Source organism: Trachurus japonicus, chromosome 4 (assembly GCF_045865225.1).
Source record: "Trachurus japonicus isolate A0001 chromosome 4, Traja_1.0".
Lineage (NCBI taxonomy): Eukaryota > Metazoa > Chordata > Actinopteri > Carangiformes > Carangidae > Trachurus > Trachurus japonicus.
Genome location: NC_140910.1, coordinates 15,976,044 through 16,000,273, shown reverse-complemented (window position 1 = coordinate 16,000,273; position 24,230 = coordinate 15,976,044). Strand labels below are relative to the sequence as shown.

The following is a 24,230-nucleotide window of genomic DNA, read 5'->3' as shown; positions in this document are numbered from 1 at the left end:
CAATCCTGTATGCATATCTTGCCTTTGACAGACAGAGGCCCCACAGAATGGCAGGAATCTGCCACCTGAGCTTTAAATTACCATTAGGGGACTCAAATGTTACTACTCGTCACTGGGATTAAAAGAAAAAAACATTCTCCTTTCCTATGGCAGCAGGCCCAACCTGCGGTGAAGCTGGCTGACCTGACCAACCGCCCCGCAGGCCCCCAAAACAAAATAACCACTGTTTTCTGTCGTTGGGTCGGATTGCAGCCTCCTCCTGTTGCTGGGCACTACACGGCTGCTTAAACCCTCAGGCCCTCAAAAGAACAGCAAGCCACAGACTGTTTAGACTGGCAGCTTCAACATAGGCTCTCTTAGTGTAGTTTAGTAATTGGTCATGCCCAGATAAATTAACCTTTGGGTAATTACAGTAAATGCCAAGTGGAAGTTTTTGAGAGGTTGGAACAGCAACGACTAACCGAAGTGACCGAAGTCTGAAAAGATCCCATTCATCCCTGAGTGCATGTCGATTTTATAATTCCATTTTATCTTAGCTTGGAAATACCTTACAGGTTCATTTCAATGTTACTGTTAACATATTAATCTGCATCAGGATGAAACTGAAATTTAAATTTATCATTAAATGTGTGCAGTATGAGATGATCCTAAAAGACACAGCTACAGCCAACTATGTCCAAGGCACCCTTAAAAATATGCCAAAGTAAGCCAACAGCACCACCTATCTATTCCCACAAAGAAGTGTTGCTCTGAAGGTTACTGAAAACCCAGTTGTAAGTAATAACAGAGACAGGTAGTTGAGTGGGCTATTCCGACTCGAGGGAACAGCACTCAGCATTCACCCACATCCCTGATATCACTATACGCTCACACATTCAAACACTCACTGCAGATGGAAAGGTATTTCTTCTTCAACTTTTACACAACTCAACCAAACACAACCACTAGTCTCAGAGGGACACTCCTGAGGATCGTTACCTTTGGTGAGAATGCCCTGAAATTTCTCCTAAAGTGTCATTGGAGTGGACACTCTTGGCCTGGCTGTGAGCAGAGCTTTTGTCTGAGCCTCTCTTCCTGGAGTTGGAGGATAATGCCTCTGAGGGGGGTGAGCAGGAGCTCCTGTGCTCTTCCACCAGAGTGGCATCACTCTGGTCTGATGCTGTGCCTACAGAGGGATGGAATTATATAGTAATACTGTACAGCAGAAAGACATAATTGCAAAACACAGCATAAAACCACACAAAGACAATTTCACTTCTTTCTTTTTATCAAAAAAAGAATTGCATGTCTCCACCAATCAGTCAAGTTTCAGATAATATGGTTACAATCCCTTCCTGAGTTCCAGTGAATTATATCCAGTAGAGTTGACCTTTGGATATAGAATATCATGACTTGATTATTTTGCCCTGTTGGACCTTTGTGTTTGTGTCACAAACAGCATATGAAAGAAAAAAAAAACTTGTATTGTGAGCCCATTGTGACTGTCACATTTGTGCAAAATTTGAAAGGATTCCCTTTTGTGTCCAAGGAGGACACTGTGACCTTGACCTTTATCAACAAAAACCCAGTCCAAGTTCATGTTTTGGGTCAAGTCTGAAGGTGTGATTAAGATATTGTGATCACAATAATTGGTGGAACTTCCCCAAAACATACTGACTTTGCCATGACCATGAAAATTCTCCTTATGCGAAACTGTGCAGAATTATTGATTCTCACCTCTCTTTCTGGTTGAGTGCTTAGAGAGGGGTGAGGAGCCTGACGGTGAACCGGAGGAAAGACGTGGTGATTGTACAGATGAGTGGAAGGATGAATGGTGGGAACTGATGCCTCCGGTGCTTTTGTCATAGGGAGACCTCCTCATCAGCTCCTCAAAGTGAGTGTTCACGCTGATAAAGAGAGGAGAGAGGCGCAATAAAATCACTGTAAGATCAGAGTTCAGGAACACAGACACGGTACATCTCATGCTTGTGCTGTTCATCTTTATTCTAAAAGGAAAATATGTGAACTGAACACAAAAGAAGATTGCCGTCTGAAATGGTTGCATGAGTTTTCAATCTGTGTGCCATGAATGCCACCTAGTGGTCTTTCCACAGCAATTTCTTTTCTTTTACCTGGGTGAATTAGGGCTTCTCCTTAGTTGGCCAGTGGCTCTGCTGCTATGTGATGATACAAAGTCATCTTCATAGACTGCATCTCCAGGGCCATTTGCCGAGTGCAAAGAATGGGCTGAGGGAGAGTTTCTCTCATTCACTGTGAGACAAGGTGGAAACAAAACAGACAATGAATATTAATGATACTGTCTAGACTGACAGTCAGCATATCGTGCCTGTTGTTAGTATGACCACTGCAGTTTCAACATGACAAACATTCTGTGTTGCCGTTACCCATATGCTTTTGTCAGAAAGACACATATTTTGCCTTATCACCCACATCTATAACAGAAATCTCAACTCTACATATTTTTCTCTGAAAGGAGAGGTCTTCGTATGTAAACTAACCTTGAACGTGGCCATGAAGGTTCTTTGTAAAAATGTTGATTACACTTAAAGGGCTTCCTTTGTTCAACTCTTCCCAGGCTGCTTTACTGCTGCCATGTTGACCGAATGGGGAGCTGAGGGCTGAGCACCGTTCTGCCTCCCTCTGGAACTCAGATAGCCGCTGGTACTCCCTTCTTTGACTGGCACAATAGTTCACTCCCTCCAGGCGATTTGCTGGTTTCGGTGCACGATTGACGGAGGGATGAGGAGGGTCATCCTCTGAGAAACTCTCTTCACTCAAGAGGGGACCCTCACTGATGGATCCAGCACTTGAGTCATGGAGATCTGTCTGATTCTGCTCTCTATCATAGCTTCTCCTTTGGGCAATTTTATCCATAATTTCTACCTTCTCCAAGCCACTGTCTAATTTCCTCCTTTCTTGTGAATAACTGTTGAGAAAGGGACCTGTTACATCGTTAGAAACCATTTGTGGATTGGTCAAAATGTGTGTACCATTCTGTCCACTGAGGGAGTGCAGATTGCCGGCTCCTGGGAGAGCCATGCTATCATATGAACTATGGCCTATGCTTGTCAAATTCCTTTGGGCCCTAAATGCCACATCATTTTTTTCCATGGCAGCTGTTTCTCCCCAGCATCTATCATCAGGATTAGCCAGAGGGGCCTGAGGAGGCAAAATAGTATCCATGTCCACTGAAGTTGCTGTACCATAGTTGATGTCTTCCCCGGCAATCTTTCGTGCCTCGTTCTCTATGCGGTTGGAGAGGGACGCAGCTGTGGCCTTGAGGGCCTCAATGCGGGACATCTTGGAATGTGGCCTGTTGGAAGGTGCTGTAGCCGGCCGCTGGGTGCTCTTGAGGTTGCCGCCAGCGGCCACTGCTGTCTCCAGTCGGAGAAGCTGAGAGAGAAGATTGTCACCGAAAGGAGCCAGCATACTGCTGCTAGGGCCAGTGGTAGGTCGAACTGAGGGGCTCAGACGGTCAGGCTGAAGCAAAGAGCCAACTCCAACATCCAGATCAGTCCTGCAGCAGCAAATGAGAAGTTGAAAGGAAATTAAAAAATATATATAAAATGAGAAGAGCGTTCTTATTAGCAACCTATAGAACTTTCATATTGTAATATTATGTGTACTGCAAAAGCATTTTTTCCTTGACATTTGTTTCAGCTTTCCCTTGAGAAAACAACTTCATGCAACTGTTCACTGAACAAAGCACAACGTGTTTACAACATGTAAAAATCTTCATCATCTTTATTTCTACTAAGTTATTTAAGTGTTCTTTTCCCATCTAAAATTAAAGCAGTGGCTATAAAAGTCAGTGTTTTTGGTTAATCCTCCCCCAAAAATCATGAGGAAAAAAGGCTTCTGGGGCACTTGCATGGGGTGCTCATGAAAAACAAGCGTCGGAGAACAAACAGCTTCTCTGTTTGATACAGTCAGGTGATTTCACACAAACACAACTTCCAATAGATATAGGAGACTGAGAGGACTTGTAGAGAGTTGTTTGTTTGTTACCAGAGTGGACAAACCTAGTGTAAGGGAGGTTATTATTCTGGAGAGTTAGAGAGCAAGTGAATGTGTGTTACCTGGATAATGGAGGAGGAGGCTGATCATTCAACGACCTGTCACTGCTTGAAGGGCTCTGTGGTGTATCCAGCCTTTTATTCTCTTTGTCTGACTCTCCAGAAGGCTGGTACATTGGTCTCTGCAGAAGAAAGTGTAATCGCACATTAAAAATCAATATCATGTTTTTTCCTTACACGTTACTTGGTACAGCTTGTGTAGATATGGTGACCATGCTTCACGTGTATGTACAATACCATTTGACTTGAAGGAGCAGGTGGTTGCATCTGTGAGGCCTCCTCGCCCAGCCGGCTCTGCTCCAGCATCAGTATGTTGTAGGTCTCCTGTAGTCTCTTTTGCACCGGGGCCGCAGGTGCCTCGCTGGGAAGGGCTGTGGTTTTAGCCGCTTCTTTTTGCTTCTTGTAGAGTTCTTGCAGTCTCTGGTTTCTCTTCTCCGCCTCCTCCCTCAGTGCCCTCTTCTCCTCCACCTGACGTCTTTTTCTCTCCTCTTGTTGCCGTGCGATGTACTGGCGAACAGAATCGGCATCATAGTGTCGCTTTTTGTGTCCCGCATCAGCCTCCGGTCGGTGCGTGGTGGTGGGGCTGGCGCTGCGAGTTCTTGAGGGAGCACCTGTGGTTGCCGTAGTTCCCCAAGCGGACACTGGTGCTCTCGTCCGTGACCCTGACCCGCCTCTTCCTCTCCTACCGCTGATCCCACCCCTGGATCTTTGTCGGGCCCTCTCCTCCCTCTCAGCTGCTTTACACTCCAGCTGAAGGTCGTCGAGAATCCCCTGAATGTCTGCTGACAACAGGTCTGTGCTCACACCCACTGGCACCTTGTCCTTAGCTGAAGACGTGGGGGTAGCCGTGGCGGTGGAGTGGCTTTTAGAACCACTGCGAGGCCTCTCTGTGCTGTTGGGTCGGGACCGTCGCTTCGACTCTGAACGTGGGTCTGAACTGGAGCGATGGTGGGAAGCTGGTACACAATTTACAGAAAGGCAAAATGTTAAAGTTGGTAAGATATTGACTCAAGATTTTTTCCTACACATAAAAGTAAATGATCCATGATTCATATTTAATCATAAGCAGTGTTTCCTCTAGGATTTTTTTAAGATGAGGCGGCAGGATCCTGAACACCCCACAATATCACATCGGTCGCCACCGTCACGTGATATTGTCAACAGACCAGCGAGTAGTGAGAACATGAGCACTGAAGAGAGGAGATTATCAACAGAAACGGACATGTGGTGTTAAATTTATGGGCTATAATAACCTCGTTGACGTTGTTTATTGATAAACCGAGCGCCATCCAGTGGATTGAGACACTTAGATACTGGTAGATTAGATTATTATTGTGCATCTGCGCCGACCCGATTATGAAGTAGCGGCGAATGAGTGGCGGGCCGCCACAACTGAATGTATATAGTGCAGTGTTTTTCAACCTTGGGGTTGGGACCCCATGTGGGGTCGCCTGGAATTCAAATGGGGTCGCCTGAAATGTCTAGTAATTGATAATATTTGTTTTTTTTTTTACTTATTATTGTTATGATTAAAAACACCACACACAATCTTAAACAACTGTATTCTATACTTTCACTTTCTCAAATATAAATTGAGTTCAAATAAAATGCAGCATATAGAAATATCTGAGCTGGCGCATCTTGATCAATGGCCACAGTCACGAGATCGCAGGGCCGCCAGAAATTTGTGATGTCAAAATGGGGTCACGAGTCAAAAAAGGTTGCGAACCACTGATATAGCGGAAACCCTACATAAGTACATGTATGTGATTACTTCTCACATTTTCAACTCTAAATTTGAATAAAATCCTCTGTTGTCTATGATGAGTGTCTGTAATAAATAGGTTCATCACAGCTCAACTACATGCTCAAACATGTCACTGCACCAAATTATTTTTTTAAAAAAACTAAATCACTAGACCCAGACAGAGCTTTGGGATTCAAGCTTGCCATGGCAACTCTAATCTGGGCCAAACTGAAAATTCCTATATCTAATCCAGACAGTGTTTTTTTAGAGCATGGCTGCTGTGGGGCTCATCGCAACACTCTGCCCCACTCTGCCATTCCCCAGAGTAGATGCTGCCTGCACTGGGAACAACCTCTGGAAATCAGGCCATGTCTGATTGTGCATCCAACCAGAACAGCCAGTCAATCTCTATTTCTTCCGGTCAATGGTGCCCAGCACAGATGCAGTGAGCAAAGAAGACGGTGCAGTGATAGTCTACGTGTGCGCATGGGAGAGACTGAGACAGAATTTATGATAGTGTGAGCACAGCAGCAGCCATGGACTCTTTATTTATTGATATTCTTTTGGCTGGTGCTGGTTTCAGTCTGTGAGTCTCAGAGATGCAAAAATCCAAAAAGAAACTACAGATCATGTATTTCATAACATCTTCCCATTATATGGGAAAAACTCCATTACAGGTACTGGCATCCAGTGCAGAAATGTATGTTTGGTGTTAGAGATCAACATCAGTGTGAGAAAACAGATCTGTGTAAAATGAGAAGGGGGTGGGGGGAGATAGACAGTCAAGAGTAAAAACCTAATTTACACCTCACTGATTAATTTTTGTCCCACATGCCGCTAGACATAAATATTGCAGAAAGGACATTTTTGACGTCAAGCTGAACCATTTCAAGCAAGTCTTTAAACCGTAGTAAAAAGCTAATCACATCCATTGTCTATGTTCTTTTTACTTTCTTCCTAGTAAAAGAGGACCACTGGACAAATGGCTACAGCAGAGATTAACTGGTTGATGGTAAGCTGAGCCGGCTGTTGGTATAATGAAATGGGCTAACATAGCAGTATGGACAGGGATGTAGTGGTATGCCTATAAGGGTAAGTGCTTAGGTCACCAGGTCCCACCTGTTCTGCTCAGTCCATCAGCTGGACAGGCCCTGTCCTCCTCCTTTTGCAGCTTGGGAACTGGACCCAGTACCATCTTCACCAGCTTCTGACCGTCCCGCCACGATGCAGGGCTGATCGCTGCAGAGAAACATACAATTAACACATTTGATGTTGTCAGTCAAGTGTACTGCAATTCAATACTCTCAAGTTCATGGAACATGAAATGAAGATGGGGCTCAGGCTGTTTACTTTACTTACAGCCCCTAAGACCTGGCTCGTTCAGGGAGCTTTTAACCAAAAATCTGTTTGTTTTCACATATGTGATCACAGCAGTCGGGTGAGGGATAAACCAAGCGGGATGAGATCGCCAAGAAGGGGAGGTCTCTCAGCCCTGGAGCCGAGACCGCTTGCAGTAAGAACGTTATCGACTCAGCAACCGAAACAACACACCACACGCTGCTGATGTTCAACGGTTTTTGTTTTTCCTGTGTAAACTCTTCCTCCTTCCGTAAGATTTCTGACCAATGAGAAAACAGTTGCTTTGCCCATGGCAATTGTTTACAACTTTGGACCATTTGGGACCTTTACCTTGTAAACACAAGAAACCCAATAGAAAAATGCAACAATTGTATTGTTTTAGCACGTGAATCAGAACAAAGGAAAACCACATGTCTGAATAAACCCCATGTCAGACTATAATTGCTTTTGTGGTGCACAGCAGAATAGAACATTCACTTGGGGAAAATCTCCAGAGCACCTTTCACTCTGGCTGAACTACACCAAAGAGCAGTTCCTGGTAATGAAGCTGCACATCCACTGACTAAGCAGCTGTTTGTACTGGGTGGATGAGCCAACTGAACCTGGCCACAGATTTCAGAAGGCTATTTATAGCACCTCGCCAGCATGAAACAGAGACCAGCCAAACTTGAGAGGCAATACAAAAGTTGGAAGGAACACAAGAAGTCACCAGAAGCACTGAAAGACAGCTGGACAACTTGGCATGTTCTTAAACAGACGGTTTTAAGGACATGGACATTTAATCTTTTTTGTTCTGTATATTTCAACCATTTTTGTTCATTCAGTCAATCACAACATACTATTATCATTATATAACAATTATAAATAAATTCCCGTCCAGGTCTTCATATAGGGTTCATGGTAGACAGTGATCATGTTTACACATGTGGCTTTGGAAGAATTTTTGTGAATGAGGACAGGGTTGTTTTCCCAACTGTCAGAGGCACGCTCCCAAGTTACCACAGTATGTACTTGTGAGTCTTATGGGTGTTTGTATGCTTCGTACTTGTCACAATCTGCATGTCATACATACTGGACATTTCTTCAGGGATTAGAGTCTTAACACAGCTTCAGAACGCCTCTAGTTCATGTACTGAAAAACACACAGGCCTGGTATGGGGCAATGAGTACATGGAAAGAACACAGAAAAGTGTGTAATAAATAATGTTATATAATAAAGTATAATAAAATTGTCTTGTACTCAATGTGATGGTTCAACTCTTGAGGTTCTTGGTTTTGGAAGCGTATTCACTGATCTGTGACAAAACCTGCCAGACGGTTCCACATGCTTAGCTTTCCCACTGTCACTAATTAAAAAAAGATCAGAGGGTGGGTTGGCCCTCACACATAAGAGAGGATTATTATACCTGGTTTTGCATTAAGGTCAGAGGCAGGGGAAGCTCTGTGGACCTTCCTGACTGGTTTAGGAGGCCTCCTCTCTTTGGACCCGTCTGCTCTTTGTTCCCTCTGCTGCTGATGCCTGATTCTGGTGGTCTCTGCACAGGGACATCACAGAAAATGAGCTGCAAAGCAACATTTACTGACAAACAGTTATTCAAAATAAAAGATATCAGGTCATCCTGATTTTAGTCGCTTGATCTTCCTCATAAATATAATATACACTTGGAGGACTGCATTTTCTAATCAACTGTTGTGAATATCCACACTTGAACTTGTCAATTTGCATCAAAGCACAACACTGCATTCACAGACTTGAATCCCCCATTGACCAAAGCTTTGGCCAGCAACATTTGCTGCCGTTATTGTATCTTCCACCTGCTCTAATGCTGATGTTTCAGAACCATCACAGATACAGATGTTCATTCAGATGCTTTCTTTTAAGATTCAACTAACACGTCATATTAACTCACATTAACTTATTAGAAACTGTCCACCACTTCCTGGCAAAGATTACGATTAAATTTGAAAAACATCTAACTTTGCATATTGGAATCACTGCCACACATCCGACACATTCTTTTTTGGCAGTAATTCCCTAACCACAGAGCTGCTAGCTCACGCTGATTTGTTTTTCATACACGTCATACATGAAAAAGACACAGTTACATACCAGCACTTATCAGCATCAACAATCTAGGAGGAAATCACTGCATGTGTTTGAACACAACGTCCAACTTGTTACAATGGTAAAATGTCAAAATCTCTAAAACTCATTTGAACAGTAGATCAACATATAAAAGATATAAATATAAGATAAGACATACATTTTCAGAAATCACCAGGAAATGCCACTTTCTACATTTAACAAAGTGTCGATTTGCTGTAACAAGTCCAGAAAATTCTATAAACAAGAAGAAAGAGCACTGAGAAGAAAAAGTTTGTATTTTTTGCTTACCAGCAAACTGTCTTGACAGGTCTCTGTATATTTCTCTGCTAAGGTTATGAAACTCCTCCTCCTTCCACACTTTCCCATCAGGAGTCCGTATCTTTGTCTCAGTACTGTTGAAACCTGAGAGCAAAAGGGTCGAACATTCAAGCTGCAACATCCTGTTTGCTTCTAAATGGCTCAATTCTATTTTCCAAAAAACCCTCAGCTCTCATTTTGCTTATGCTTTTCAAACAAATAAAAAACCTTACCTTTGTACATAGGTGCAGGTGGAGCAGCTGCTACTTTACGTATTTTGGCTGTGGGCATGTTGCCGGTACCAGCGTTGTTACTCCCCACAGCTGCCATTATAGGCTGTTCCAGAAAACCCATCAGCTTCTCTCTCTCTGCAGCCTCTTCAAGATGTTGTCTCTGCCTTCGAATTCGTTCTTTGAGCTTCTCCAGTTTATCATCGGGCTGATGTCTCCTTAGGTTCTCCAGGCGCTGGGAGGCTGAGCCAGGGCTGGTGGAGGGAGTGCTCTCCCCTCGGCGTAAGGAGGCTGGAGTTAGCATTGAGCTTGAACCGTGGCCGTCCATACCCAGTTGTGCTTTGGGAGTGCCTTCCTCCTCGGCCCCCTCCCTTACAGTGGCTCGTACACCTGCAATAGTCCTCAGGGTGTCCAGAGCTGGCTGGTCATTGAGGTAGCGCACCTCTGTGCTCTCCAGAGCCGAGGAGTGTGTGCTCTCCAGGTCTCTGTCCGTCTGCCTGTCCCTGGTGTCCCTCTGGTAGACCAGCTGGCTGAGCAGAGGATCTGAGGGAGGCGTAGAGGATGGGTACGAAGACCCTGGCACCGAATGCAGGCTGTAGGCATCCAGCTGAGAGGATGGATGTGGTGGAGGGGTGGCCTCTCTGGAAACAAACCAGATTACATGGGATCAGAAAAGGATCAAGATTTACTCTTAATTTACTGAGTGTACAGAAGAACACATTTATGACTGGTCAAATGGTATAGAGGGACCGAGTGCCATACTCACTCAAGATGTCACTTTAGTTTAATGACAAAACATCTCAAATTTATTTCAGTAATGAAATGAAAATGCTGAATTTAATTACAGTGGGGTAAATGTTACTCACATTATTGACTATGATGATGGTTGAATAACGTCAGAAGTGATCTAATAATCATGATAAACTGTGCACATTCGCTGGTAAAATTGCAACATAAACAAAAACTTCTGACATATCTTTTCATACCTGACAGGTTTTGAAATAAAAAAAATGCTGATAAATAATGTTGCCGATAAAACATTTGCAACTTTATTGATTTACTGTAAATGTAACATCTGGACAAAGTAATCCTGTCATACTGGCGCCAATACTAGAGACAAATCTTGAAGGTTTTGCAGTATTACTGCAAACACAGGGGCCCTGAGCTAGAGTGCAGTCTGTGGCCTTTTCACTTAGAGGCTATTCAGGGGAGCTGTCAAGAACATATGGGTCCTCAATAGAAGTCATGAAGATCAAAGAACACCCGGACTGACCGGTATGGAGAGAGCTCTTCTGTTGTATCACGTTTTAAACATTGAGTTGATGCAATTATTACAATGAAAATGTCACAGGCCAGGTCTGCAATAAACACTGACTTATACTGTTGTCACACTAGAGAACTCTCTCTCTCTCACACACACACCCATACACAAACACAGGACAGCTTGAGTAGATGGGGTCAATTTCCATACCATTTAAATATATTTTGATATCTCATTAACATTCTTATAGTTTGCACTTTCACTTAAGGGGTGGTTAATGACATTTCATAAATACATTTAGCAGTATTTGTACCTGTATGAGGCCAGTGGTTCCCTGAACTCCACACTGGTGTTCCTGCGGACATTGCTGTCCTGGGTAGTATTTCTCAGCGGGCTGCGTGAGCTGCTCTTCTCTGGACTCTGCTGACTACGCCCCCTTCGCTTTAAAAACCCTCCACTGTCATCAGCTTGTTGGCCATCTGATCACAGAGAGGACAATATAAATAGTTATATACGTAGTTGTTAACACATAACCCATTTGGCAAAATACAGCTTTAAATTTGGATTTACTCACCCCTGTAGCGGACTGTCCTGGACAATTTGTCCTTTGGGGGGTCCATGACCGAGTCCAGGATAACCCCTGTACCTGGAACTGCTTCTAGACGGTTCTCTATGTGCCGCAACTATACAGAGAAAATACACATGAGACATCTTATGTATGTTATGTGACTTAAAAAAGAGGCATCATCATCATCATTATTATGAGGTATTACAGACTGTATTTCATCAGGCAATTCTCTCTAAAAGGCTGTAAAACAGAATCACTCAACAGGAACACTTACAGCAGCTTTGGACTGAGCGAAACTTTTCCATGCAGTTGTCAGCTCTGACAAAGAGGAGAGAATAAAATCCATTATGACACTTGAGAGAGAACATCTCACTCTGTATAATCCATAGAAGACATCCTAAATATGAATTTCAGTTAAAGTGAGAACTTTATACCAACTGAGAATATGAAAATAAAAACTGCTGCTACAACTGGAGAGCATTTCCTTTACCTGTGCCAATAGTGTGATCCGTTAGCTGCTGAGCAGAGCTCTTAAGAGACACTTCAGTCCTCCTGCTACTCCTCATCTCTCCAAGTCACCTGTACCCAAGATTAGACACGCAAATAATAAAAAACTGGAGGAGCAAAACCAAGCAAGGTACATGATCATTAAAAGCATTCATTTGTGCAAGAAATGTGAAAAGTGAAACTAACAAGGTATAACAAAGAGGAAAAAGCACGTAATATCTGCCTAGGTAGCTCTTAGCATATCACTTCTGTCTTGACAGTCTGTTCACAGCAGATTGTCCGAATGCCATTTAAAAACAGGTTGTACCGCTGCAGAGCTAAAGTTTGTAGTGGCTGCCAAGTGATGTTTACTTAAAACACCTGTAACTTTAGAGCACGGGGAGTCCTACAGGATCAAGTCAACTGCAAAACCATGTACCCATGCTTGTATAATACTGTTGCTGAGACAACACAATGCCAACTCTGTTACATAAAGTATGGATCCTATATAACAATAATGTATTTAACAACCCTCGAGTTATGAGCAGTTATTCATAAGCTCTTTGGAAGTCAAACCTATTAGTCATAACAATCACATGACTCTGCCCTGAAGTGACCACGTCAGTAGGAGCAAACAGGAAGAAGACTTGTTTCTGCATCAGCGGAATTACTCAGTAACAGCTCTCGATTAACATGCGGCCACACGCCGGTGCCCGCGGTCGTACAACAGTCAAATTGTAGATACCTGCCAGTGACTTTACTGTTATCTGAGTCCAAAAAATTTGGTTGAACAGTTTATATGGCGCTGCGTTAAAAGGCATGTAGTGTCACAACGTTTATACAAGGAACTAACGTTGTCAGGTGGTCATCTTGACTGTCGAAAGGAGCTGACGATAGGACTTGAACTCAAAGAGTGCACACGCCAGCATTACACGAGACACTTCTCTGTTCAAAACTAACTCATTTGTTTGAGGTTATCAAATAGCGTTTGTAATACTAATCTCTGGCCGCACTGGCCTTAATCCACAGCCGGTTTACAACCAGTTTAAACAGAAGGTCCTATCCGCGACTGTAGTACAGTACAACTGCTGTGAAGCCACCCAGTTCATCATGCATTTAGTTTTTATTAATTTCGTGAACGGGAGTACACTGAATTAAATATTACATTTAACAATTGTTGAAAGGGAGGTAGGCTCATTAGCGGCAAATCGAGGGAATAAATGATGATGTCGAGTGAGAGTTATAGTAACTGACATAAAATAACATCATTTCCCGATGAAGTGCCGATGATTTCCCATTACAACAAATACAACCCGTGTAAAATCCAAGATGGCGCATACCGTCTTCTTCACTCGCAGTTTGCAGCGCTGTTCAGCTGAAAAGCTCGGTGCTGCCGCTTATGGGTGTACGCCACATTACAAAAATACTCCTGTTGAAAACCCTGCGGTTGGACCATAGACTGCTGCATTATAGCTTTTGACCACCGAGGCCACCACTGTGCAAGTGACCGCCCGGCACTACGCGCGATGAAGAACTAATGGGCCATCTTTGACTTTACATTGGTTGTATTGATTTTAAACGCAATCAACTTCTCTCCATCGTAATGAGTCTTGTTTTTATAACTTAACACCCACTAGACATTAACGTGATGTCCCCGGATAATTCATTGAGGAGTTCAACTCCCATTTTGGCCACTTTGTGATTTTTACATTTATTTAGTAAATAACAGAGGGGCTGACATACCGTACATTTGGTACAAGGATCATTCTGTCGTCGGGTTTGTTAGTGTTGAATACATTAATCTATGACTGTACAAAACAGAACATAAAATACTGGCCATCAAACTCGCATTGTCAACGAGAAATCTAAACTTTTGAAGGCTAATACTGAGGCACCAGGTATATTTCACAACTAAATCCATCGGTAATCTACTTTCGGGTCGAAACTAAAAGAAGGATATTGCCGTCTTGTAAAGCCTCATAAGTATTACTTAAACAAGTTAAACTATGTAGGTACCACATTAGTATTTCTAGTGCAATCGTTGTATGCCCAGCGATCACGTCTCCAACTTATTCAAACATCTGACTTCAAGAAGACTTATGTCGAGATGTCTCTGGTCCAGGGAGTAGTCGGAGCCGCCAACTCAAGAGTTTATGGTAACTTGGCCAAACGCCGCGTTGACGAGATATAACACCTACCTTTAAGGAAATGATCCAAGGTGTCTAGATGTCCACATTCATACCGGCGTCTTCATGATAAGACAATCCTAACTTCTCCGGACTTGTGCAGTTGTCGTTCAGCTGTTTGTCTGTTTGCTAACGTTAGCGTTAGCCAGCTAACGTTAGCAAACCAGTGTTAGCTTGCAGTTGGCACAACTAAGCTAGCAACTTTTTCTACCGACATGCACTCATTGTTGTGGTGTCTGCGATAGTCCAGGTAATCAGATATCAAGGTCCACTGTTGGATTCCTAGAGAGAGAACCGTCGGTACCCGCTTCCGAGTGTGCCTTTCCCGGGTTACTATGTTGATGTTTCTCAGAGGCGAAACTGGGGTATCCAAGACGGCTAAGTAACTGAGTGACCGAAATATCGCGAGAATTGGATCACGTCAAACTCTGGGACAGCCCCACCTCCACCTCTCTCTCTCTCTCTCTCTCTCTCTCTCTCTCTCTCTCTCTCTCTCTCTCTCTCTCTCTCTCACTCACACACACACACACACACACACATCTACTAACCTATTATAATCATCAATAGGCTGTTCTGTTGTTCATACTATCATTAGCCTATGTGTATTAACATTTGACTATTTTAGTCGCTTATAATCGGTTATTAGACTATAATAATTCGAATTATTTATTTATTATGTTTTGTATCGTCTACACGAGTCAAGTACAGCAAATAAGAGTCCCACTTAAGAACATCTGTCAGTGATAGGCTATGCCAAGAACCACAATTGTTAATGTACCGGATGGTGTAAAGTAAACAGTCTTTTTTCTAACTTAAAGCACACTTATTCAGGGGTTGCAGGGATACCATGTATGGTAAACAGTGTCCTACCGGTTTTATTTTAAAGAAAATGTGATATTTTTAAACATGTCTTATCAAACTTATTAGGCCTATATATACAAAAAAATTGGGCTATGATAAAGGAAAATATTGCATGTATTTCTAAGTGAAGCTGGTTGGGTGTTGAGGTCATTACTTATAGCCTATTTATTGTAGGACTACGTTTCTTTTCTTTTTTTTTCTTTTAAAATGTTCTTATGGCGAAAGTTGCTTCAGCAATCCACTTTATTTATTATGTGCGTTCACTGACACCCAGCGGCCCGAGTGTGTATCACACACTTGATGGGCGCACATAGCCTACTGGGTGGGTGCATCGCATCACCCTGAAAGCCCCACTCACTCAAAACATCATCTTAGCCTACTAACCCCGAATCCAGTTAATTAAAGTTATCTGTCACGAAAAGAAAGGCAATTGTCTTTTATTTTTCTTTCCTTTTTTTCCATTTCACATATTCTTTTTATTGGTGCAGCAAGGACTCTCCTTCGTTTGTCCCTATGGTAACAAATGGAGTGCACATTGTAAAAATGGTCGAAATAGTTAGATGACAGCGTGTGTGCTCAGGTGAGTCATAAACTGCAGTGCAGCCTTGTTTTAACAATGAAGATAAAAGAAAAAACCACAGCTTGTTTGACCACACAGGAGGCAACAAGTAGGTCACCTGTAGCCTATACCTTACTGAACAGCTTCATATCTGTTCACGTGGAACTGAACAAATAGTCCCACTAAACTAAATAACGACCCTGACCGTGTCCGAGATATAATAGCATTTTTTTAAATTGTGTTTTATTGATTGTGTGTGCGCATGTGTTTTCAATAAAAGGTGCTGTCACGAGGAGCTGTTCCAATTCCCCCTATCCCCCCTCGTTAATAACCTGGCCCAGTCATCTCTCTCTCTCTCTCTCTCTCTCTAACTCACTATCTTGCTCTCTCGCTCCCCCTCTCTCTCTGTCCCTCTCTCTCGCTCCCTCTCTGAACTGGCAGGGGGATATTACGGCGGACGTGGTCGTGTCTACTGCCACATTTTCTTTTTCTGTGGCAAGGTGAGCGACATGGAAAGGAGCTCTCTCTTTTTAGGTAAGGGTTAAGCTTATACGCAATGTACGTTCTCTAACAGGTGTTAGTTAAAAAGAAAAGGAAAAAGAAGAAGAAATCACTCAGCAGTCTCCTGGCTGTAGTGAGCTTACATCTTCTATCCGACAGCTGAAGCCTTTTGGCAGGGGTTATGTTTATGTGCCACCCAGAGGAGCAGGGTGCAGAAAGGCAGATTGAGGAGTCCTCCTTTAGTCTGCATTGAGGACACTGATTAGTGAGACAGACAAGTGCATGGATGTGGAGCCTTGAAATGTAACACCCTGCATGTTTGATACTACAAGTCTCAATTTAAATATTTTACTATGTTGCAGTTAGAAAAAGACATAGTTTTTTCCACTATGTTAAGTCTTAAGATGAGGTTGTTATTCAACACTCACCTTGTCATACTTAATAAGGCTGTGAAACATGACCAAATTAGTAATGTAGTCTATAAAACAATGAGCATAATCTCTCTTTGTGCAGGCTTTTACCAGTGTAATTAGATTAGAGAATTAGAAAAGTGAGTCATTAGAGTCATAGTGGTACAAGAAGATTCAAACCTTTATTCAGAGTGCTGGAGAGTATGTGATGGAGCAGGTGTCAGCGTCAAGACCACATGGAGAGAGACTTGGATTAGGTTCTTCTAATTACCCATGAAGAGGGCCTAGACTAATGACAAAATTTAAGAGCTGGGAGAAGAAATCTTGCCTGTTCATTCAGTACTTGGACTAAGGCAGCAATCGTTACCTTAAGAAGGATGAAAATAATTAAGGCTTAAAATCAAGGCGACATTGGTTGCAGTGAATTAGGAAAGAAGTTTCTGTAGTTTATGTAGTCTTGTATTTTTATGAAATGGGACATTATCAAGTGGAGTTGTGTATGTTTTTTTCTGTTATCTTCTTGATAAATGAAGCTATGTTAAAGCCTGCAGTGATGTATTTATTTAATCCAACGGAACAAGCACAAATCATGTGTGTTTTGGTGATAAATGATAGATGCTGGAGGCAAACTCTGATGCCCACATCAGTTTACATCCATACTTTTACTTTTACAGCCTTACAATTGCAGTTGTGCAATCTTTTACGAGGACCATTTACTCATCAGCGGGTCAATAGGTAGCATGCTTTTTGTATAAGGGCAAATGGAGCATTACGTCGATCAATCCTGCTTATATGAAGTGTCTGGTTAATCAATTCATCACATTAACACTTGTCATTTACCACCCCCATTCTAGTTTGGCTATATTTTCCTGTTATTGTCTTTTGTTAATTTTCTCTTGTCAAGTGCACTGATTGTCCTGATTGAATAACACCACTCTCCTTGGAAGGGGTGTAAATTGCTTTTCATGATGTATAAATTAGTGCCTCTGTTCAGCACTAAGCCGATCTCGACTGAACCTCTTGAACTGAATACTTATGGAAAACAGGCCGTATGCTTGCTGGACTACCTGCTGCAGATAGTTTTGATTGTAATTCCTTATTTACAAAGTTGGTTCAATTTCACGATGTTAGGGTTCTACAGCATGAAATGCATAAGTGTTCACTAGTTGAAGAGGAACTTTAGATTGATCAATTCACCAAGGACAAAAGGTCAATTTAAAAAGCTGAATAAGAAGGAAATTGTACAGATTTCTTATACTAGATTGTTTTTCCACCATTCACTGTTGGTTTCTAGAACAAGTGAGCAGGCTTCCCTTTTTGTTTAGTGCAACTTTGACAGACTTACATAGCTGTAGATGGGATTGAACCTTCCTCCAACCACTCCAATACTTTGCAGCATACTTTTCCTAGTTTGTGTCATCTTTACTGTGCTCCATTGATCTGACTTGTTCCCCACAACGAGACAATGTGTCTGAATTTTCGACAAGCCCAAAGCAGCACCGACAATACACTGTAGGCTACCTCTCTAAATCATACGTAAATCTGCCCTTTTGTACCAGTGAAGCACCCAACCAATTGAATTCTTCCATGATCATTTGTGGACATATTTGTGTCAAAGGACCAAGGCAAAGGAGAACAGATTTGCCCATCTATGACATTAAGCGGGCATGCACGATTGATCATCCACCCATATACAGTATATCTAGAGAAGTTAAACCTCTATTCAGCAAAGAGGGATGTTTGTCTCAGGTGATAAATCCGTACACAGGTTAAAATTTCATTATGGAGATTTCTTTTCATCACTGCGTGGACAATACTGTTATTTCTTTATACTGTCTCACAGTAGCTAAAACACATATTCATTCATTTACATTTTTACACTCATGTTTTAAATACAGTGTCGTTTTGCCTTGACCTTACTGATGCTTTTAGAACAAAATGTATGTATACAATGTTGTAATGTAGCCTAATTGTACATACATTTTTTTCTGAAAGTATTTTTCACTGTTTTTCCATAGAATTCAATTTGATTATTTGTTATGTATTATTCAATTTGCACAGAGGTGAGTGTCTGTCAAACACACAATAAAATAAAAGCAACAAATCATTAAAATATGCATTAAAGGATGTTTGTTCAGAGCAGCCGATGGTTTGGACATCATACCTGCTTGGGATGCAATCCTCTGAATGGTCTCTAACATATTTTAGAGCCAATTTAGACCAGTGTGAGGTTGGGTTTGTTTTGTATAATGGCTGAAGGCATGTATGCAGCAGATGTCGTGTATTCGCATTAGATTGGTGGTAAGTATATTTATAACAGAACCATGTAACTAGTCAGTATGTGGCATGTATTACACTGCAACATAACATCTCAGGCCTCAATCTCAGTCTGGACAAACATGAACACACACATTTGAGGAAACAAACTACTTGCCTGCATTGTTGTATGCTCTATTGTAACATTGCCTAAGTTACAACATTGTTACAATCTTGGGTCGTCTCCCAATGGTTCCAGAGAGAGATGAATGTAGAAGTCTTCAGAAGTCTTGCTTTTTCTCTCTTTTCACCAAAGACCTAAACATTGTTAACATTTTGTGAAATATTTTACACGTGGAACATGTTTTCAGTGCATTTCACTTCCTTGTCTTTGTACTGGAGATTTTCCTCTTTGAAAAACAGTCCAACATTCAAACAGAAAGTCCAGGACCTAAACAACAAGACTTTTAGAATGAGTGATGCTGTTCTTCGATTGCAGTGTGTTCTGCTGCTAAGTACATTTCCAGTTTTGTCATTATAAATTACTTGTTAACATCTACACTGGCAAAAAATGTAATTACCAGATTGGTATGTGAAAATAATTCAATCAAACTGTTTGATTGCATCACATAGCTGTTGAAATGTGCCACGTGACAGTTCCTCACCCTCTGGCTCCTCATGAGGCTATACTTCACTTCCAATGACTGGTCCACAGCAGCGTGGTGGTTCTATTAGTAGTGTTGATCATTCTGGATCTGACATGTCACTGGTTGTGTAATAGTCTTTCCTGAAGGTCATCTCAGCAGTAGGTATTCCTTTGAGAAGTGAAGCCTTCAGGTCATACCTGGATGCATTTAAAGACAAATGTGAGGCCAAAGCATAAACATGAATTAAAATAAGAGACAGGGGTTTTTTCTCTATTGAAGTGAGTGTGACTTTCAGTAGCTGACAAATACATCAACTACTAGAAATTCAAAATTATATTGTATTGGCTGAAAATGTGTATTAAGTCCAAATGAGCTCTGGGTTAGAAAGCAAAATATATGACAAAATAGCTAAAATGAATCCACAAGTAGAGTTGCTTTGTGTGTTCATTGTCAAATGTCTGTTGCTCAGGCTTTCAATGAACTCATCTATTCAAACTGAGGTTATTCAGTGTTTATGGTACAATAGTTACATAATCATAATATGAAACTTTAATAAACCCAACAGGGAAAACTGATGGTTATTGTTGCAGCATGAGATATCATTGTAGTAGGATATGGCAAAGAGTAATGGAATAGAACATTAAAGTGAATGAATGAATTAAATGAAAGGCTAATACAGAACAATACTGTGCAGTGGGAGCAATAATTATCAAGTAGGGACACATGCATGAAAAGTATGTAAGTATGCATGTAGGGTGTATGCAGGGTAATCAAAATGATAGAGAACAAAAAGGAAGCATGAATTAAAACCTGCCAGTAATAAATTGTTTTTATATTGTATGTCTGTCAATAGGTCTCTTGAGAACAAGACTCTGTCTCAATGAGATTAGATGAAATAAATACATAATCTTTATATGCTATTCTGTGTATGGTCCGTGTACCTTTTGTCAGTTTGATATTCCGTTTTAATAAAAAAACGGGAAAACGGAAATACCGTGGTTTTTTCCTTTTTTACTTTTCAAACAAAAACCAATAAATGAAAAAACAGAGTCGTTTTTCCGTTTTTGGTTTTCTGAATCAAAAACGAAAAACGAGAAAACCACAGTCAAATAACGGCCCGAATTTGGTTTTTGTAAATTCATTTGTTCGTTTTTCGTTTCATGTTTATCAATATAACGGCGGGCAGAACGGAAGCGGAAGTGAAACGTAATAACTTCAAAATAAAAGCATGCTTATTTTCATCCAGACTACCGTTCTCTTTATACACTCATTTTTACAGATTATGCTCGACACGTATAGCCTACATTTATTTCAGTGAACTAAAGTATAGTTGTAGATGCCATGTACTAGTGTTTTGTGTGTGTGTGTGTGTGTGTGGGGGGGGGGGGGGTCAGGGGTCAGGTGGGATGATACGTCACCAAGCGTAGTAAAATCAGCTGTTCTTCACCTGTGACCTGCTATGTTTTAGCTTATCGACATTCCTCTGGAGCTCAGTTTTTATTGTTGAAGCGCGTCCGGCCCTATTAGCCATTAATTGTTCCATCCAGTCGCCCTAACAAGTAGGTTATTTTTAGCTGAATGCATATTGTGGGAAAGTTTTACCCTGCGAACGTCACCAGCAGAGGTCCCCATCACACACAAAATAAAAGTAGCATGCTGCTTACTTTCATACAGCCAAACGTTCACTTTATAGCCTAGCTACAGCCCTACACCAACGTTAATTAAGCATTATACAACAGTTAGTTCCGACCATGAGTGCTGATATACAGTATAACAGCAGTGGGACTTTTTACAGGCGTGTGTGTGTGTGTGTGTGTGTGTGTGTGTGTGTGTGTGTGTGTGTGTGTGTGTGTGTGTGTGTGTGTGTGTGTGTGTGTGTGTGTGTGTGTGTGTGTGTGTGTGTGAGGTTACACACCTAACAGGGCCTAATGAATTTTAAACAGGAAAAAGGCCTTTATACTCCATTTTTACTGTACTATAACATCACTTTGGTCCATAGGTTCGGTCAATACTTGGTACAGTTGACTTCAGGTCCACCCTGACTACTCCCTCAGTCATTAGGGTGAAGTCAGGTAAAATGGGCCACTTTTTGGTAAACGACTAATAAGACCATCAAAAACGCTATGCATGAAATCCATTGATATTTTTAAAAATCGACATAGGTCTCTTAAATGTTTCTGTGTGAAAAAAAAATTAAAAAGTATAATTATTTTGGAATTATGAGAGTTAAAGTATCGGGATATTCCCTCTCGAGGTACGATGAAGGTTCAGGTAAAATGGGCCAGCCGTTCAGTTAAATTGGGCCAAGAGAGAACAACACAGTAATTTTAGCAGAAATCATTAAAATTGTAATAATTAATTGACACTACTACTAAACTACAACACTAAACTTGACATTAACAGTAAAAACATAAGAGGTTGAAGACATTTTTTAATCTTAAAATGCATTTTAAAATTACATGATCATGTTGTTGCTATGCTCTTTGTTAGCTGACTATGTTATAGGCTCTTTTACTGTGTGTGTATGTGTGTTTGTGGCATTATAGATGCCATTTTTTCCCCCACAGTGCTAATGGCACCATGAGTGGCACTGACCAACCTTGGATATATATCTAACTTTGAACATGTTTTGCACCCTCAATTTCTGTGTAACTTCAGTGTAAGACTGTGTTTTGTATGTGGCCCATTTTAGCTGAAATGCATGGCTCAATTTACCATGATGCATTAAGGTAAATTGGGCCACCCACAAAAAATGCATTTAAATTAAAAATAAGTCAGCTTAGCAAGAATTTTGCATTCTATCCAGTGGGGAGAATCACAATGTGTATTATAAATCACATTTTTTATTGTAGATCTGTTTTTTTACGGAGTTATCAACCTTATCAGTTTCAAGTGAAATTTGTTTGCCAGGCCACTTTTCGCACACTTCTCCTCAGCAGGCTGGATATAAAGCATTGTCCCATCCACAACAACAACCAGAGACCACTCAAATCAATTGTTTTTTGTCAAGTACAGTTGTAGCAACAATTTGAAATCATTTACAGCCATTGCCTGTTAAAACTTAAAAAGCTAGGAGGCTCAAACCTTAACTGGCTCATTTTACCTGATGGCCCAATTTACCTGATGTCACCCTACCAAACATTTTTACTGTATGATTTTGGAGAAATTAAGCCTCAAAGTTGCATTTTTTGATTTTATTTTTTTTGAACAGGAAAAATTGCCTTATACTCTTTATTTACTGTACTATAACATCACTTTGGTCCATAAGTTTAGGAAATGGTTGGTACAGATGACTTCAGGACCACCCTGGCTACTCCCTCACTCAATATCAAACATTTTTACTGTATAATTTTGGAAAAATTAAGCCTCAAAGTTGCATTTTTTGCTTTTTTTAAACATGACAAAAAGGTCTAATACTCCATATTTACTGTACAATAACAACACTTTGGTCCATAAGTTCAGACAAAGGTTGGTACAGTTGACTTCAGGACCACCCTGACTACTCCCTCAGTCATTATCAAACATTTTTACTGTATCATTTTGGGGAAATTAAACCTCAAAGTTGCATTCTTAGCTTTTTTAAAACATGACAAAAAGGCCTTATACTCTTTATTTACTGTACTATAACATCACTTTGGTCCATAAGTTCAGGCAATGGTTGGTACAGTTGACTTCAGAACCACCCTGGCTACTCCCTCACTCAATATCAAACATTTTTACTGTATCATTTTGGAGAAATTAAGCCTCAAAGTTGCATCTTTAGCTTCTTTTAAACAGGAAAAAAGGCTTTATACTCCATTTTACTGTACAATAACATCACTTTGGTCCATAAGTTCTGTCAATACTTGGTAAAGTTGACTTCAGGATCATCCTGGCTACTTTCTCAGTCATTATCAAACTTTTTACTGTATCATTTTGGGGAAATTAAACCTCAAAGTTGCATTCTTAGCTTTTTTTAAACAAGACAAAAAGGTCTAATACTCCATATTGACTGTACAGTAACATCACTTTGGTGCATAAGTTCGGACAATGGTTGGTACAGTTGACTTCAGGACCATCCTGACTACTCCCTCACTCAATATCAAACATTTTACTGTATCATTTTGGAGAAATTAAGCCTCAAAGTTGCATCTTTAGCTTCTTTTAAACAGGAAAAAAGGCTTTATACTCCATTTTACTGTACAATAACATCACTTTGGTCCATAGGTTCGGTCAATACTTGGTACAGTTGACTTCAGGACCACCCTGGCTACTCCCTCACTCAATATCAAACATTTTTACTGTATAATTTTGGAAAAATTAAGCCTCAAAGTTGCATTTTTTGCTTTTTTTAAACATGACAAAAAGGTCTAATACTCCATATTTACTGTACAATAACAACACTTTGGTCCATAAGTTCAGACAAAGGTTGGTACAGTTGACTTCAGGACCACCCTGACTACTCCCTCAGTCATTATCAAACATTTTTACTGTATCATTTTGGGGAAATTAAACCTCAAAGTTGCATTCTTAGCTTTTTTAAAACATGACAAAAAGGCCTTATACTCTTTATTTACTGTACTATAACATCACTTTGGTCCATAAGTTCAGGCAATGGTTGGTACAGTTGACTTCAGAACCACCCTGGCTACTCCCTCACTCAATATCAAACATTTTTACTGTATCATTTTGGAGAAATT

At 41.0% G+C, this 24,230-nt stretch overlaps 2 protein-coding genes across 5 annotated transcripts in view; one reads left to right on the top strand and one right to left on the bottom strand.

The window, feature by feature from the left end:
• The window catches only part of cep350 (centrosomal protein 350), a 33,371-nt gene extending 18,657 nt beyond the window's left edge, over window positions 1–14,714 (bottom strand). For all 3 annotated transcript variants that reach the window (XM_085774323.1, XM_085774322.1, XM_085774324.1), the window contains exons 1-15: window positions 14,330–14,714; window positions 12,136–12,224; window positions 11,920–11,963; window positions 11,652–11,760; window positions 11,391–11,556; window positions 9,820–10,457; window positions 9,578–9,691; window positions 8,589–8,717; window positions 6,943–7,062; window positions 4,314–5,032; window positions 4,080–4,198; window positions 2,499–3,517; window positions 2,112–2,250; window positions 1,717–1,886; window positions 979–1,165 (exon numbers count right to left, since the gene is read on the bottom strand). In XM_085774323.1, the coding sequence (XP_085630449.1) occupies window positions 979–1,165; window positions 1,717–1,886; window positions 2,112–2,250; window positions 2,499–3,517; window positions 4,080–4,198; window positions 4,314–5,032; window positions 6,943–7,062; window positions 8,589–8,717; window positions 9,578–9,691; window positions 9,820–10,457; window positions 11,391–11,556; window positions 11,652–11,760; window positions 11,920–11,963; window positions 12,136–12,211 (3,749 nt within the window). In that variant the 5' untranslated portion in view covers window positions 12,212–12,224; window positions 14,330–14,714. The remainder of the gene's footprint in view (window positions 1–978; window positions 1,166–1,716; window positions 1,887–2,111; window positions 2,251–2,498; window positions 3,518–4,079; window positions 4,199–4,313; window positions 5,033–6,942; window positions 7,063–8,588; window positions 8,718–9,577; window positions 9,692–9,819; window positions 10,458–11,390; window positions 11,557–11,651; window positions 11,761–11,919; window positions 11,964–12,135; window positions 12,225–14,329) is intronic.
• A 1,436-nt stretch (window positions 14,715–16,150) lies between these two features.
• Window positions 16,151–24,230, top strand: part of LOC146988707 (uncharacterized) — a 40,317-nt gene continuing 32,237 nt past the window's right edge. The window contains exon 1 of one of the 2 annotated variants that reach the window (XM_085774320.1): window positions 16,151–16,271. The gene's annotated coding sequence lies outside the window, so the exon portion shown is untranslated. The remainder of the gene's footprint in view (window positions 16,272–24,230) is intronic. The other variant, XM_085774319.1, reaches the window with a different exon arrangement.